General features: G+C 36.9%; 1 protein-coding gene across 2 annotated transcripts; it reads right to left on the minus strand.

The window, feature by feature from the left end:
- Positions 1-126: 126 nt before the first annotated feature.
- LOC141643336 (methylmalonate-semialdehyde dehydrogenase [acylating], mitochondrial-like) lies at positions 127-14,824 on the minus strand. Of its 2 annotated transcripts, none has more exons than XM_074452459.1 (21): positions 14,596-14,824; positions 12,995-13,544; positions 12,087-12,145; positions 11,395-11,469; positions 11,155-11,316; positions 10,999-11,077; positions 10,762-10,916; positions 8,882-8,945; positions 7,755-7,834; positions 7,169-7,234; positions 7,043-7,093; positions 6,080-6,231; positions 5,663-5,753; positions 5,330-5,410; positions 3,428-3,505; positions 3,179-3,214; positions 3,030-3,073; positions 2,626-2,704; positions 2,443-2,530; positions 1,400-1,804; positions 127-894 (listed from the first exon to the last, which is right to left on the minus strand). In XM_074452459.1, the coding sequence occupies exons 2-21, from the start codon at positions 13,518-13,520 to the stop codon at positions 473-475; spliced, it is 2,793 nt and encodes a 930-aa protein (XP_074308560.1). In that variant the 5' UTR covers positions 13,521-13,544; positions 14,596-14,824; the 3' UTR covers positions 127-472. The 2 variants fall into 2 exon arrangements, with proteins under 2 accessions (XP_074308560.1, XP_074308561.1); XM_074452460.1 differs by having other exon boundaries at positions 167-894; positions 1,400-1,795.
- Positions 14,825-15,294: the final 470 nt, after the last annotated feature.

Genomic DNA, 15,294 nt, shown 5'->3' on the forward strand with positions numbered 1-15,294 from the left:
AAACAACTTTTAAATACCTAAAACGGAAACGTAAACAAATGAAGAGACACCCAAAGAAGAAAACGTAAAAAATAACCAGGATTAAGAGAGTATGTGCTACACTTTCACCTTAGGACCGTTTTAGATATTCGCAACACTCGCGTCTAAATTATTTCCAATTCACTAGTTGAAGATTTGAAGGATGCGTATGAAACGGAGTTGAGAAACGAGGTCATAATGACCTTCAGATAATACAACCTAGGGTTAAGATCTGCCATCTTCAAATACCTTCAAGAAGACTACAACATAAATCCTAGAATCTCTGATTTCAGATACAGTTATCCAATCTTACATTTTGTGCTGTTGGATACAAATGGTCAACTAACAAACAATGATACAACATACACCTTTCTCTACATCAATGCAGGAAGTACCCGTCTACCGTCTACCATCTATCATCTACCATCACCACGTGTTCGTCACAAGACACTATTTAGTCTCTGTGAGTATCAGCTGCAGGATTAACTTTATTAGTCCCAAAAGACTGGAACACACTCTCCATCCTTTGAGAAGCCATCTGGATATAGGCCCTCTCCGATGTACTCTGCCCAGAAGAACCATTATTCATCATCAACGAAGGAATGACATCCCCGTTCCAATGAGCTTGAGCTTGAGCTTGAGTTTGAGATATCACTGGGATGAATTCTCTCTCCCCACTAAAATGAATTGCAAAACCATCGACCCCTCGAGATGCTGACATAGATGCCCTCTCGGGCAATAGATGAATATCAGAATCTCTCTGTTGTGATGAGGTTCTCACATCTTCATTTCCGTGTGACAATGCAAGCGTGCAACCTCTTGTTGAAAATATATGGCTACTCGTCGTGGGAAGATAACTACAATGAGTTCCGTCATCTAGCGGGGGCACGTATATAAATAATTAGTGAAATAGAGTTAGTAACATCATCTAGCACAAATAGTTATATGAGACACTCTCGCACAATATGGATTTAATTGTTGGGTCAATGGGAAGTCTGTCTCTTGCTTTTAATGTGTAACTATGTCACTTAAGACACCGACACGGTGTCATGACCAATTATTTGACACGGAAACCACACATTTTGAAAATTATTTAGTCATGCTTTCATGCAACAAAAAAAAGAGAATAAATTTAATCTCGTATTTATTTTAACCAGGTAGTTGCCCCTTTTTCTTGCTCTTATTTGACAACGTTGAGATTTAATACGAGGAAATCTGTCAAGTATCCTGATGTGTCGCTGTCATGTCTGATTTTGGCGTGCCGGACATGTGTGCTGTGTCATGTTGGCCGCGAGTAGTGTCTGACATGTGACACGAAGGCTCAGTGAAGTGTCAAAGTAATATAGATATGTAAGATTACTCTCTTACAAGTCTAGCTCACCATTTTGTGGAGTCGGCAGAGGCATGGAATAGCTGATGCGAGCTGCCATTTCAGTAACTTCACTTGTTCTGGCCATTAGGGGTATACTATCTCTCTCTGGACACTGAAGTACATCGTTGGTGCCCTGAGATGTGGAAGGAAGAGTCTTTGGCCTCTTCGACGTTTGAGGCAAGCTTAAATTGATGTCAGGTGCTTGGCTCACGAATGCTGACACCTCTGTGTCTGATGATTCAGACATTGAAGAGGAGGATTCCTCGCTTGATAAATCAGGTGACAAACGAATGGACATAGGAACTGCCTGATGGATTGATAATGTTCCAGTGGATGAGATCCTTTTGTTGGTTAGACCTCTCCACTGTTGCGCTACTAGTTTGACCTGTGTGTAAAATTGAACACCTGCTTTCCCTGCAAGTTTGAGATAGTTACCAGAAAACATTGTATCTCAGCTGAAAAGCTGAATAGTATAAGAACGCAGCAGAGCGGGGGTTGAAACCTCGAAGGAAATACACCATTAAAGAAAGGAAACAGTAATCCATCTTGACCTTTCAAAATTGGGTCGGACCGGAGATACCAACAGAACAACCCAAATGTGATTCCATACCCAAAACAATCCCACCAAGACCTCCCAACCCCAGAAAAGACTTGTTCGAAATCACTTAAAACATTTTCTTACATAGCAAATAACAAAATCCTCGATAAACACGACCTAGTGACCTACTATAACCTAACTGACTCGATTCACCTGACCAAAAACCATCGATCCTAAAATGACCCGATAGAACTATCCCATAAACCTAAATGTCACAATAATAGTACACCTGAAACTGACCTAAGCCCTAAATAACCTGACGTGAAGTGCATAATACACCCGAAAGGACCCATACCCAAGCCGAATGACCTGTTTGCCAGGTCAAACCTATGTTCAATTATTTTTTTGCCAAGCATATGTTATTGAATTTGATCATGCATCAAGAATGGGGATGGGATGGGATACGTAATCATGATTCATGCTTGGGTGATGGCAGAGAGAGGGAGAAACGAACCATAAAAATTGAGATTGCCCACAAAAGAAGTCGACAACCCAGTGGAGCAAAATGGTAATGGAATAGACAAAGGAACATTAACTCCAACCTGAGCCGATCAAAGACCAGATAAGCATGTGAGATAGACATTATGAGAGGAATCAAGTAAACAACATTTATCGGAATACAGGACAAGGAAAATACCAATCCAACTTCAACCTCATTCTGGAACTTTTTTGCAGCAAAACCTGATGTTGTAAATATAGATGCTCCAGTCCTGGCCCTAAATGAGAAACAGTAGCAGCTTCAGCTAAGATACAGAAAAAGAGGAGCTGATGCAAACTGGTTCTAACCCAACCAAAATGTGAAATAGGACCAAGTTACACAATATTTAAACCTAACCCATTTTTTTATGTTGTTTATTCGCTTTTTTTCAAGGCATACATTAACCACCAATTTCTCATGACAAAATTTTGTACATCTTTCTTCACATACGTTTTTAAGTGTGCCGCAAGGGCACACGTTATAAAAACATTTTTTTCTCTTTTTTTGGAACTCTCATAGATAAACCATGGGCGAACTCAAGCTGAAAAGGAGAAGGTAGCTACTTTTGCTGGTTGAGAGTGGCTATGGCCTCTTCTAAACTGTTGACCTGTCAAATTGCCAGTAAGGAAAACATTAGCATCAATAACATTATGTAGCAGAACTGCAGAAGAGAAACAGAAAACGTAAGTAAAGAGCTTCAAGATAAAATTACCTGCGTGCACAGCAACAGAGGGCCTAAAAGATCTTCCTGGTTTATCATCAAGTAGAGGTGAGAAAAAAAACAAATGCTTTGGTTACCAACAACAACAACAACAACATCAGAGCCTTAATCCCAAAATGATTTGGGGTCGGCTGACATGAATCATCCTTTCGAACCGTCCATGGGTGAACGCACGCCTCAAAATGCTTTGGTTACCACAGTTGAAAAAATATAATACAAAAGGTAAGAGAAGAATAGCACCTCAAACCATTCCATGCTAGGTGTTATGCCACTCAAGATAGTTGGACCGACAAAACTTCCCTTCTCATATCCTGGAACCTGAGAACGTCCAGACAATCACAATCCTTCAGCAAACAAAGTTGTAGCAAGATTCAGAAAAAACAAATAACGATTGGGAGCATAATTTAGGCAGTAGCCATGAATTTATGACGAAACACAACAACATTACCCCAATGCCGCCTCAATGGCTCCCGCAAATTGCGAGGTTGGGGGGAGGGGGCATGACGAAATACTTTTATTAAAAAAAAATAAGGAGATCCTGCTTGAGTGTTAGGAGTACAAATCAATCAAAAAGAAAGAGTAGGAAAAATTCCACTTTGGTGCCCTGATGTTTGAGCTACTTGCACTTTGAGGCCCTAAGGTTTCACTAATACTACTTTGGTGCGCTCAGGTTTGAGGATATTTCCCACTTTGATAACATTAAGGCATGGCTTAAGATATCAGAAGCGACACTGTTCGCGTCTGAGATGTCAAGTTTCGGCAGCTATAACAGCATTTAAGGCGATATTGGTTGTAATTAATACTATGTCTAAGGGCTCGCTTGGAATGAGGGTAATTATTAGGGAAGTAATGGAGGACTAAAATAGGAAAAAATGAGAGGAGATTGGTGGTTAGTGGTGGTTGTGGAAGGTGGAAAGAGGAGGTGAGAAAGGGATTATTCCCTCAATTAAGAGAGTAATAGTAACCCACCTCCCCCCTAAGTAATGCATTACCTCCATATGGAGGTAAAAATTTCTCCCCCATCACCTATTTCCACCTTCCACAACCACCACTAGCCAGCCACCAATCTCCTCCCATTTCTTCTTATTTTAGCCTCCATTGCTCCCGTAATAATTACCCCATTCCAAGCGAGCCCTAAAGGGTAATATCAACAAACTTCCGTTATTAAAGTATTTTTACCCAATTATTTCCGCACATTATACAACCACCACCACCACAAGAACAACAACAACAACAACAACAGAGCCTTAGTCCCAAAATTTATCCACATATAATATAGACGAACTTTAACTATGTTGTACCTTAAGTCACAAAATTGAGAAAAACTTCAAGATTCAGGTCACCAAAGTGAGAAATACCCCAAACACAAGGTCACCAAAGTGGAACTAGTGAATACTCAAGGCATCAAAGCGGAATTTGCTCAAACTTCAAGGCACCAATGTGGAAATAATCAGGGGGGGGGGAAGCAAAAAGGAAACCATGTGTCCTGGAAGACAAAATGTCATAAACCATGCTAAGATTTTCACAACGCCAGTGTTACGACTCATAAACCCATAACAACAGGTATTCACCCAAATTACTATTTTCAAATGGACTCTAGGACAAATATAAAAGTTTCATGTTGCTTTGACCTAGCTAATTCTACATATATATATATACTCCCAAACTATAGGAAGAAACTCTTGGTCTAAATCTAGTAACAAGTACATTTGCTGCCTTAATAAAACTAATAGAAGTCAGGAGTACCAAACAAATTATTCAAACAGCAGACACAAATCTGTAAACTCCGACCAACTTTCGGATTATCAATTAGAATAAAATAGCTTATCTGGAAGAAAAAAATTCTACCACCCATTCTCTCAACATGAAAGTAAATAGCATAGCTAATTCTACATATACTCACACACTATCGGAAGAAACTCTTGCTCTAAATCTAGTCATGTACATTTGCTGCCTTAATAAATACTAATAGAATTCAAGAGTAACAAACAAATTATTCACACAGCAGACACAAATCTGTAAACTCCAACAGCCTTTTGGATTATCTATTAGAATAAAATAGCTTATCTTGACGAATAAAATACTACCACCCATTCTCTCAACGTGAAAATAAATAGTACAGAAATTCAGATAGACAAATACCATAATATTTCTCCCGTCAAGTATAAGCCTAGCACCACCTTCAACAGCATGTTGCACTGATCTGCATATCCTAGCCTTCACCTGTATCATTTAAGCACATTGATTCTGAATAAAGAGAAATGACATACTGGTAAAACAAGAGGAAACAATTAGCACTGCGCATACAAACAACAAAATGTCTAACAGTAGTCAAATACCCAAACATGACATTTCTAAACAAAATTTCAAGGAAAATGTAAGTAGTTTCATCTTATACAGCAGAAACTACATAGAACAATTTCACAGGGAAGGGGAGGTTGCATAAAACCATTTATAAAGTTAATAAGTTACAACCTCTTCACTAATCACTGGACCCATGTCTGCACTTTCATCAGTTCCTTCATAAACTTTAAGCTCTCGGGCACGTTTAATGAGCTCCTCCACCCTGGAAAGTTTCAGGCAAGTACTGTGTCACCTTATGGATCAAGTTCATATAAACTGGACTTGGCGTCTTTCAGTATATTACTGTTAAATCTAACAGTTTCCACTTCACTTAAAAGAGAGGCTTAGACAACTTGCTTCCTATAGCATTAGTGAATGACTCATATTAGCAAGTAGCAACATATCTATAGGTCTGTCAATGTTTTTACTATTTTAACGCTTAGAACAATTGAAGAATACCAGCCAACACCAGCCAGAATAAGCCGGAAAAACAGGGGCGCACATAGAATGACTAGGAAAAAAAAGGCTAAGGTAACTAGGTGAGTATACCATGAGGAAGAGCATCCAACAAAAATCACTGAGCAGAGTGACATGCATGGATCACCCGCAGAACCAAAGCCAGCAGCAACCAAAGCATCAAGTGTAGTGTCCATACATGCGTCAGGCATCACAACAGCCTGATTTTTAGATCTGATATTAACCTATTGAAAGATAAAAACAGCAGATAAACCGACAGGTAATGATTTTTCCCTCATAATGGAGCATATTTACTGAAACAGAAAAGATGAAGAAAAGATCATATCAAAATACACATACGTTTTTACAAGAACTCTACCTCACTATAGCAAACAACAAAAAACCTACATTATAAAAAAAAAAAAAAGGTGGGTGCAGCAAAACTTGTAGGCGACTAGGCGTCTATCATAAGAGGCAAAAATTTAGACTATCAGATCCTGAGTGCAAGTCTTCCAGATAAGGACCTGGCAGATTTGGAGGTGCAGCTTCAAACTTTCACAAGCAAATCACCTCCCAGAATTTGGTAGGTTAAGAATTTGCATTTTTTAGCATCATCACGACGAATTAGAATATATAGGAGTAATAGAAAGCTACGGAAGACTTTCTATAGAGAGCACAGAACAAACAAATTTTAGGACAATAAGAACATGAAGACAGAAGAGAAAAGCAGGAAAAAAAAAGTGAGTCGACCGATTTACAAACAGTGGCAAAGGTTAAGATGGAAGCTAAAATTTCAAATGATTTAAACAAGAAAAGTACAGCTGATACATTGCAGTACACACCATTAGCACTTATGTTACCCTAATGCCTCGAAACTCACTCCCAAATAAGTAGGGATGACCCTGTAATACCCAAGCATTGAGAGGCTGCGTCTTTGGAGCCTTGATGAACAATACATCTCTATGTTACTTTCACAGTACAAATATTTGATATACACCTAATGTTATACATATTACTGACCCTTTAAATGATGTATAAATCTGGGAAAGCAGTTACCTCAATACGTTTACCTCTGGCAGCGGCTTGAGCATAAATACGCATAGCAGTCTGTGACAAAAATAATTAAAGGTGAACATAAATCATGATAATCCATATTAATTATATAGAAGGGCGGAAGCTTACCGTATGGCAACCAACAAATGATATGGCTTTTATGTCATCATCGCCACATATATAATCAACAATTTCCTACTCACAACAAAATTTCACTGAAATTAAAAATGGAACTAGAAGCATTTGACATCCAGAGAAACAAGAAAGGAAGGTAGAGAGCATGAGACTGCTAAAAACAAGCATCTGTGCAATTCTAGTACCTTCCCATAGGCTATGTTACCATGACTTGGGTACAAATGTTGGACACATCCAAGTGCCAAACTCTGAATGACAAATTTTTAGACACAAGAACCCTATCCTAAAATGAGGAGACGGGTGTAGGGACACATCTCAAAAGCAAAAAATCCTTCCAACTTGAGATATTTCAATTTTGTCCTAGTATAATGGAAAGAAGTATAGTACAAATTGCTTTATAACCTCTCTTCCTCTACTTTTGTGGTGCGAGCCACGCCTAGTTTAGCTCTCGTAGAAGTGTCGGGTACCGATATCCATATCGTGTCGTGTCGAAACAGCTACTGTCCCAAAATTGAAGAGTTGAAGTAACATTGGCCATAGGTCTAAGAAAAAAACACGTAACAAATAAAAGACAGCTTACATTGCCTCCATGAACAATATTTAACACGCCATCAGGTAAGCCTGCTTCCACAGCCAGTTCTACAAGCTTCAATGAAGCGCCTGGGATAGCACAATGACGAGAAATATTAAACAGGAGCGACAAATCAAAGATGCAAGGACATTAAGTTCAAGACACTTATCGCTAACTTCATCCCTCATATTTGCTCCAGTAAAACAGAAGTACATTGACTCGATGGCAATGGCAACCCAAAATTTTATTTTTCCTTCATTTATCCCTCCTTGGAAAATATGAACAGCAAACGATATACATCCTCACTATCATCTTCAGCATTACCACAAATGCACTATATTCACGTCTCATGCCCCAATACTCAGTTCAGCTACAACAGATAATAAAATTAAGCAAAGTCTAGCTATACCCTCTTCATTACTAAACTCCTCTACAAAATCATTAAACAACTTCAGAAACTTCAGCGGGCCCTTTGCGTCATCGTTTAAATGGATACAATGTTAAAAATCTTCTACTAACCTCTATTCTTCTACATTGATTACTGGATAATGAATAGCCTCATTCAACTACAATATTACCCTGGTCACTTAAGACGCTCGATACACTTCTCCTTCAATAGAGCACTTCTCAAAACATAACCCCAAGAACTTTTAAGGAAGGTGGGGTAGGATGGGAGGGGGGGTAAAATACGGTAAGTCTTCATATACAGAACTTGAAAGTCCAGCAAACGCAAAAACAGAAAGATAATCAAAGTTAAGTCTTAAATAGCCAAGTTGCAAATTAATGCAAGTTAACGGAATTGTATTCATCCAAAAATATTCCAGTTCCAGTATATCCCTCAAGAGTGATTCCCGAACTTTTCACGATTTAGGTGACGCAAAGACAACTGCGTAAATCAGTAAATAACATTAGATTCAAACTTTCTAATAGACTCTTCAGATCCAAAATTACTATCAAATAAAAAATTGTATTCATATAATCAAAGGTATTCGTCAAGGGGACCACATGATAGTCATGTTGCAAGACCACCACTCCACTAATAAACATATTTGAAATCAACATTTCGAACCCATTGCACATACAAGATATGATACAACCTCAAATCATTGTCTCCTATAGAGTACACAAAATCTCACCTGGATGTTTTTCTGATGGCCTTAGAACAAATGTATTGCCACATATGATGGAAATAGGAAACATCTGCACAGGTCATATGAGATTTTTAGCAAGATTCAGAAATTATGCAGACTGGTGTCTGTACCAATATCTACATGCATGTATATGTGTGCCTTGTGCATGAAAACATATAAATAATCAAATCAATGCACGATGACAGGAAGATAATGGGTGTTAAGATAAAGAACTTTTAAGCATTTAGTATGTGTTTGGCCACACTTTTAAAAGTGTTTTTTCACTACATAAACACAAACTAGGACAAACACCAATTTTTAGAAAAACTAAAACTACTTTTTTTAAGCCCCAACATCAAATTTGACCCCTAGAAATAGAAGCAGCAAATAGCTAATTCTGTTTCTACTTCTGCTTCTTATTTCCTTTTAACCGTCTTATTGCAAAATCCTAGCAAGCCTCCTCACTAAAATCTGTTTTATGATCTCATACTACAGTACGATTTTGATTTAAATTATACGAATTCACTCATTGGGCCATTAGTATATGAAGGTGTCCAAATTACAAGCTACTATTTCTTATACTCCATATTTATTTATTTATCCGTCTTAACATTAGAACGGGTCAACTATCATACCATTTGAGCATATAAGATAAATCTTTTACATTTTCCCATACATTCCATTTTCCCAACTATCCTACCATTAGAACGGGTCAACCCAATCCAAAGTATGCCTAAGACGGATACACCCGTCTTAAATAAGAATTTGGTAATTAAAATGTGTTTTTATAATAATATTAATAATTCTATAAAAGGCGATACTCTATTTTATACATGTATTAAATTTTACAGTGTTAAAATGACTTTTTTAAACAAGTTAGGCCAAACATTAAAAAGTTATCGAAAGTACTTTTATTATAAGTTTAACCAAAGACGCCTCAATTTCTAGAAAAGGAGTTTTTGGAAAATCACTTTTGAAAAACAAAAACTATGTTTTAAAAACTTGGCCAAACATGCTCTTAAATTAAATGTAGGAAGTACAATAAGGTCAAAAGAGGTGAGTTACTTTGTTTCAACAATTGCAATAGGTTTCTTGTTCAAACACATCATAAACAGAAAGTACGATAAACCACCCAAACACAGAGAAGACCCTGGAAGCCTTACATGCATAAATACTCAGTAAACTATGCATATGGTAGGATTGGATTTACCGACAATCCATAGCATGAAAGGAACAAGTTTCGAACAGAGAGAACAATTTTTAAGCATCAAACGTAAACAAGAAACGCAACCAAAATTGTGTGACTAAAGCTTAAGCGAGGGAGGAAGTTAGAGGATGTCTGCTAACTCAAGATCACAGACTGGGCAGATACGTAAAAATCTAGATGTTTGTGCTAACTTGATATGTAGAAAATTTGCATATGCTGGAGCATAAATTTTCTAAACCAAATGTAAACTGTCAACATGTTCATTTTCAGCTACTCGATTTTAAAGAACAAGCCTTTTAATTTTAATATATGATTCTTAAGACTCACTTGATGAAAGGATGAACAGCTGTGCTAAACACATTTGATTGGTGCAAATTTACCTCTTTCACATGGAAAGAAGCATTTACACTGACAACAACAATATTATCATGATGCCTCAATGGCTCCTGCAAATTGCGGGGTAGGGGCTGCATTAAATGATTATTACTTCACAAGAAGGATGTTTCCAAATGACCCAAGATCAAAATAGCATCGAGAGCTGCATTAAATGATTATTACTTCACTATATATAATTCACAATCAAATAGTAATGACCCCTTGCCCTTTGGCTCCAAAATTCAGAACATAAACTACATGCATCTGTCAAAGTTTATTTGGTTTCGTGAATACTGAACCATACCCACAAGGACACCAATGCAGGGTAATTAAATTGGCAAATCCCTGCACAGACACCCAGAGGTTCCCTTATAGAGTGCATGTCTATCCCGGTAGAAGCATTCGGAACACATTCACCCATATGCAGAGCCCTGTTCCCACAAGCATGTTCAACCACCTCTACAATCAGACATAAAATTTCCGAGAATATGAGAATCGATAATTTATCTGTGATACTGATATTTTCATACATTATACTTACCCAAACTATGGAGGATGCCTGAATGAGCTCTCTTTATTGTCTCACCCTGTTCGGTACTAATAACCAATGCAAGTTTGTCCTACAAACAAACTTCAAACTCAGGCAAGGATTGCTATTGCTGACATTATTAGACATCAATATAGTTTTAAGCCTCACTATATCTCGGCGGATGAGTTCTGAGAGTTTAACAATTATACGCTGTCGAGCTGAAAAAGGTGTATTTCTCCAAGAGCGACAAGCTTGTTTGGCTGCAAAAACAGCAGATTTGAACTCTTCATATGTAGTTGATGGCACTTGTGACACTACCTCTTGGGTTGCCTGATTGAAATTACATGTAAATCAGTTATAATTAATAAAAAGAAAAAAGAGAAGAGAAGCAGGTAGATGTATACTCACAGGATTGACAACATCGACAAAGACATTTCCCTCTGAGTTCACAAACTTCCCACCAATAAAATTAGATACCTTTAGCTGCACATAGGCCAAAGAAATATTTGATATACTTCCCAAAGAAGATTAAAATGGATTAAGCATATTCAGCACCGACTGTGCCCGGTGGAATTTAAGCCCAACTGACCCTGACAAGGGCGCACTTTTCAAGAAAACAAAAGAATAGCACATGGTTACCGAATTCGCTCGGTGCACCGCGAAAGTCTACCACTGCATTTACTTAGCTTGTTTCCTCTAGAATAAATACTTTAGAACATGAAGTTAAACTCCCTGAAACCTTATACCGGACCGTTTCCAACAATAAACTGGTAGAGAAATAGAATTTGTAGAAAATAGGAAGACAAATCTTCAGCTTATTGTCTTCGAGTTCGAGTATGTTTTATGAGGTCCCCAAACGTTGTGCCAACAATTTTACAGTTGCTTGTCATCTAACTAATTAAATTTCAAGTTTATATGAAAGAAAAGAGGGCGGAAAAAATCTGAATCAAACAAGGAAAAGATTTCATATAATGAACAAACCATACAGTTTATCTCTTCATTTCAGAAGTTCCCTTGGAAAACTATATCTAATCATTATTAACCTTTAGACTTTCTATTAAATTAATATTATCAAACTGAGCATAGATAGAGAGCCTCACCGGATTTATTCTAGTGCTGGATGATCCTGTGAAAGGCTTCCAAGACTTAAAACTTGTTTCTGCGAAATAAAAATAGACGTTTCACCAAACAAGTTGCATAAAAGGTTACTCACAAGTCACAATATAGGCTAAAAAATAAATTAAGTTTAAAGGAAAATTTACTTCACCAAACTCCTACTATAATTTACATGCTGCGAGAACATGCACTAAATGTCAAAGACCCTCTATAAAAAAGAAAGTTAGTCCACAAGTGATACAATAAAATTTCTAAATATTTCCATTTGGGTGCTTTGAGGTTTGAGTAAATTTCACTTTGGTGGCCAAGGACTTTTACTAATTTGACTTTGGTAGTACTTTTGGCTATTTCCCACCTTGGTCTTATGAGGTTTGGAAAAAAAAAATCATTTTGGTGATCTAAGGCATAACATAGTCCAACTTCATCTAAATTAATAATGGCTTTCAACTAAATTGCAAAATAATCACTGAAGTGAAACATAATAAAAAAAAAAAACACTTTATTTTTGCTTAATAATACTTAGAGAGTAGAATATGTTATTCAGGCGAAATTTTGTTGATATTATATCCTTTAGGACACCAAAGTGAGAAACAGTTAAAAGCTCATATCACCAAAATGGAATTAGTGAAACTTTAGGAAACTTAAGTGGAATTTTCCCAAATATCCGGCACCAAAGTGGAAATAATCCTAAAAATTCAAGTTGAGAATCCTATTGTTCCTCCTGCGTGCAAATTAGTAAAAGCATGACTTAATAAGAGACGATATATCAAAAGGATTAGATTATACATGGCACTACCATTTTTGTTGGCACAGAAACATGCACATAACACTCAATCGCTCAACATGACAAACAATACTACTTAGTGTTAACAACGTAATAATAGTAATCTACCTGAAAATTTTCCTCGACTGATTTTAGTTTTGAGATTGTACACATCCCTTGTGGTTGATTGTATCTCCGGATTACTTTTCTTAAGAGTCTCCAAAACCTCACGTGGCTTTGCGCCTGCTTCAACCATTTCCTTAATTTGCCTCATTTCATCTTCACTGAAACGGCGACTGTACGGATGCTCAGACATATCCTTCAAAGGTTCATGATTGTGGTTCCCATTCTTTATCCTAAGTACCCAAACATCATCATCCTTTCTACCAACGACCTCAAAAGGGCAGTTGATAAGTCGTGAAGGCACCTTTCTTTTCCGCTTAGGCTCACCAATATTGCGTTTACGAGTAGTTCCTCCTCTATCACAACTAAGGGTGACATCACTCTCTCGCTTAGAATTCTTGATGGTCACTACATAACCATGGTTCACAGCAAAATCACGGACATAAGCAATAAGCTCCTCTCTATCATTGAATTTTCTCGGTGGTGGAGGAAGCATCATAATCTGCTGAACATTTCCGGTTTCACTTTCCATTTGTAACTCAGGTACACTAAGTAACTGAAAATTGGAGGGATATCATAGTTACATATCACTATCAAAAAGTGTACTCAATTACATCAAATCCATCCAGGATTCCAGTTCGATACTATAGAGTACCAATATAAGGGACCAAAAATACAAAATTCAAATGTTTCTAATCGACTTCACAAGTGTATTGAGTACTGAGCAATACTAAAGACGTTACCTTTCGGGCCTTGTCTCCTGCCTTCTCTTCTCACATAAGAAAAAAAATACTCCCTCTATCCCGGTCATTTGTTGTCCTATTCCATTTTTGGGTGTCTCAGTCAATTGTTGTCCTTTCTATTTTAGGATTGCATTTGATGAGTAATTTGATCATTCACACTCAATTTGGTCCGCTTATCATCTTATAATTGGCTCTCTCCTCTTTACTTGGTCTTTGTGCCAAAACCAAAGGACAACAATTGACCGGGACAGAGGGGGTATCTTATATTTTGCTTACATGGATAACAAATGCAATTAGCCACCATATTGTATTTCCTCGGCTTGTGAGAGGAGATGATCGGAGAAGACCCAAAAGAGACTTCCCACTTATATCTACATGATGTAATACACTTAATCCATATAGGAGACTAAATTGTTGGCTTCGGGTTTGATTTTGCGAGAACATTTTCGTATAACAGTATAAGTACTACAACACATCACTATGCTGAAGAATTGAAAAGGAAAAGAATTCTTACATTTGAATCAAGAAAAAATAATTCAGAAAATGCATTTTATTCCACATCATACCAAGTACTCCGTACTCCCTCCGTCCCAATCATTTGTATAATTTTGATTCGTGAGAGGTATTTTAATCAAAGATAAACAAAATGAGACGGGGGAGTAAAACAAACAGGGTTTGATTTTTCTACGCCTCGCTCAAACATTATAACCTAAATTCATCAAACTAATACATTGGAACAATAGCATTGCAGTTGCAAATTAAGTAAAGACAATTAATCGCAAGACAGCTAAAAACAGCAGATAAAAATCAGCATATCATCAACACATCATAGAACATAGAATACAAGTAAAACAAATGATTTACCTGGAATCAATATCAATTGAAAAGTAGAATATACATTAATCAATCAAATTATCACAAAACAAGTGATTAATTTGGGAGGGAAGATGAAACAACTCCGAAAAACCCTTGTTGCCTTGTTTTTTGGGGTCCGTAATTTTTTTAATGGAGGGTAATTGTGGAATTTCAAAGGATGGATGAGTGGAAATCGCTTTTTTTAAACAATGCCTCAAAGTACAGAAACCATAGAAATGGTTAGGATGGTAGGAAAACTGGTTTTAAATCCGTGCAATTTGCACGGGTAAGTTATTTCAAATTTTATTATAAAATATACGAGTAAATGTTTTAAGATTAGTCAAAATGATACATTGGGGCAATTGGCCGAGTGGTTGTTTTAATATGATACGTCATCTTGTCAGCTAAATTTGAACTTCTTCTTTCTTTTGTTATTCAAACAAAAAAATTATCTTATATATCAAGCAAAATTATTCGGATGAAAATTAAAATAACTTAAATTAGTATAAAAAGTGCAATGGTCTTAATAGTTGCAGACCATGCAAATCGATGAACATGTTTTCCATTTAGTGAAACTTGTGCGTGTTTGAAGAACCCGTGCTATTGCACAATTAAAATTTTGACCCGGTAAAGTTTAAAATGAATTTGACCCGTGCACATTTAAAATGGAAAATTTGACCTGTTTTTACGGTACCATTTTGTTAAACT

Source organism: Silene latifolia, chromosome 2 (genome assembly GCF_048544455.1).
Source record: "Silene latifolia isolate original U9 population chromosome 2, ASM4854445v1, whole genome shotgun sequence".
Classification (NCBI taxonomy): domain Eukaryota; kingdom Viridiplantae; phylum Streptophyta; class Magnoliopsida; order Caryophyllales; family Caryophyllaceae; genus Silene; species Silene latifolia.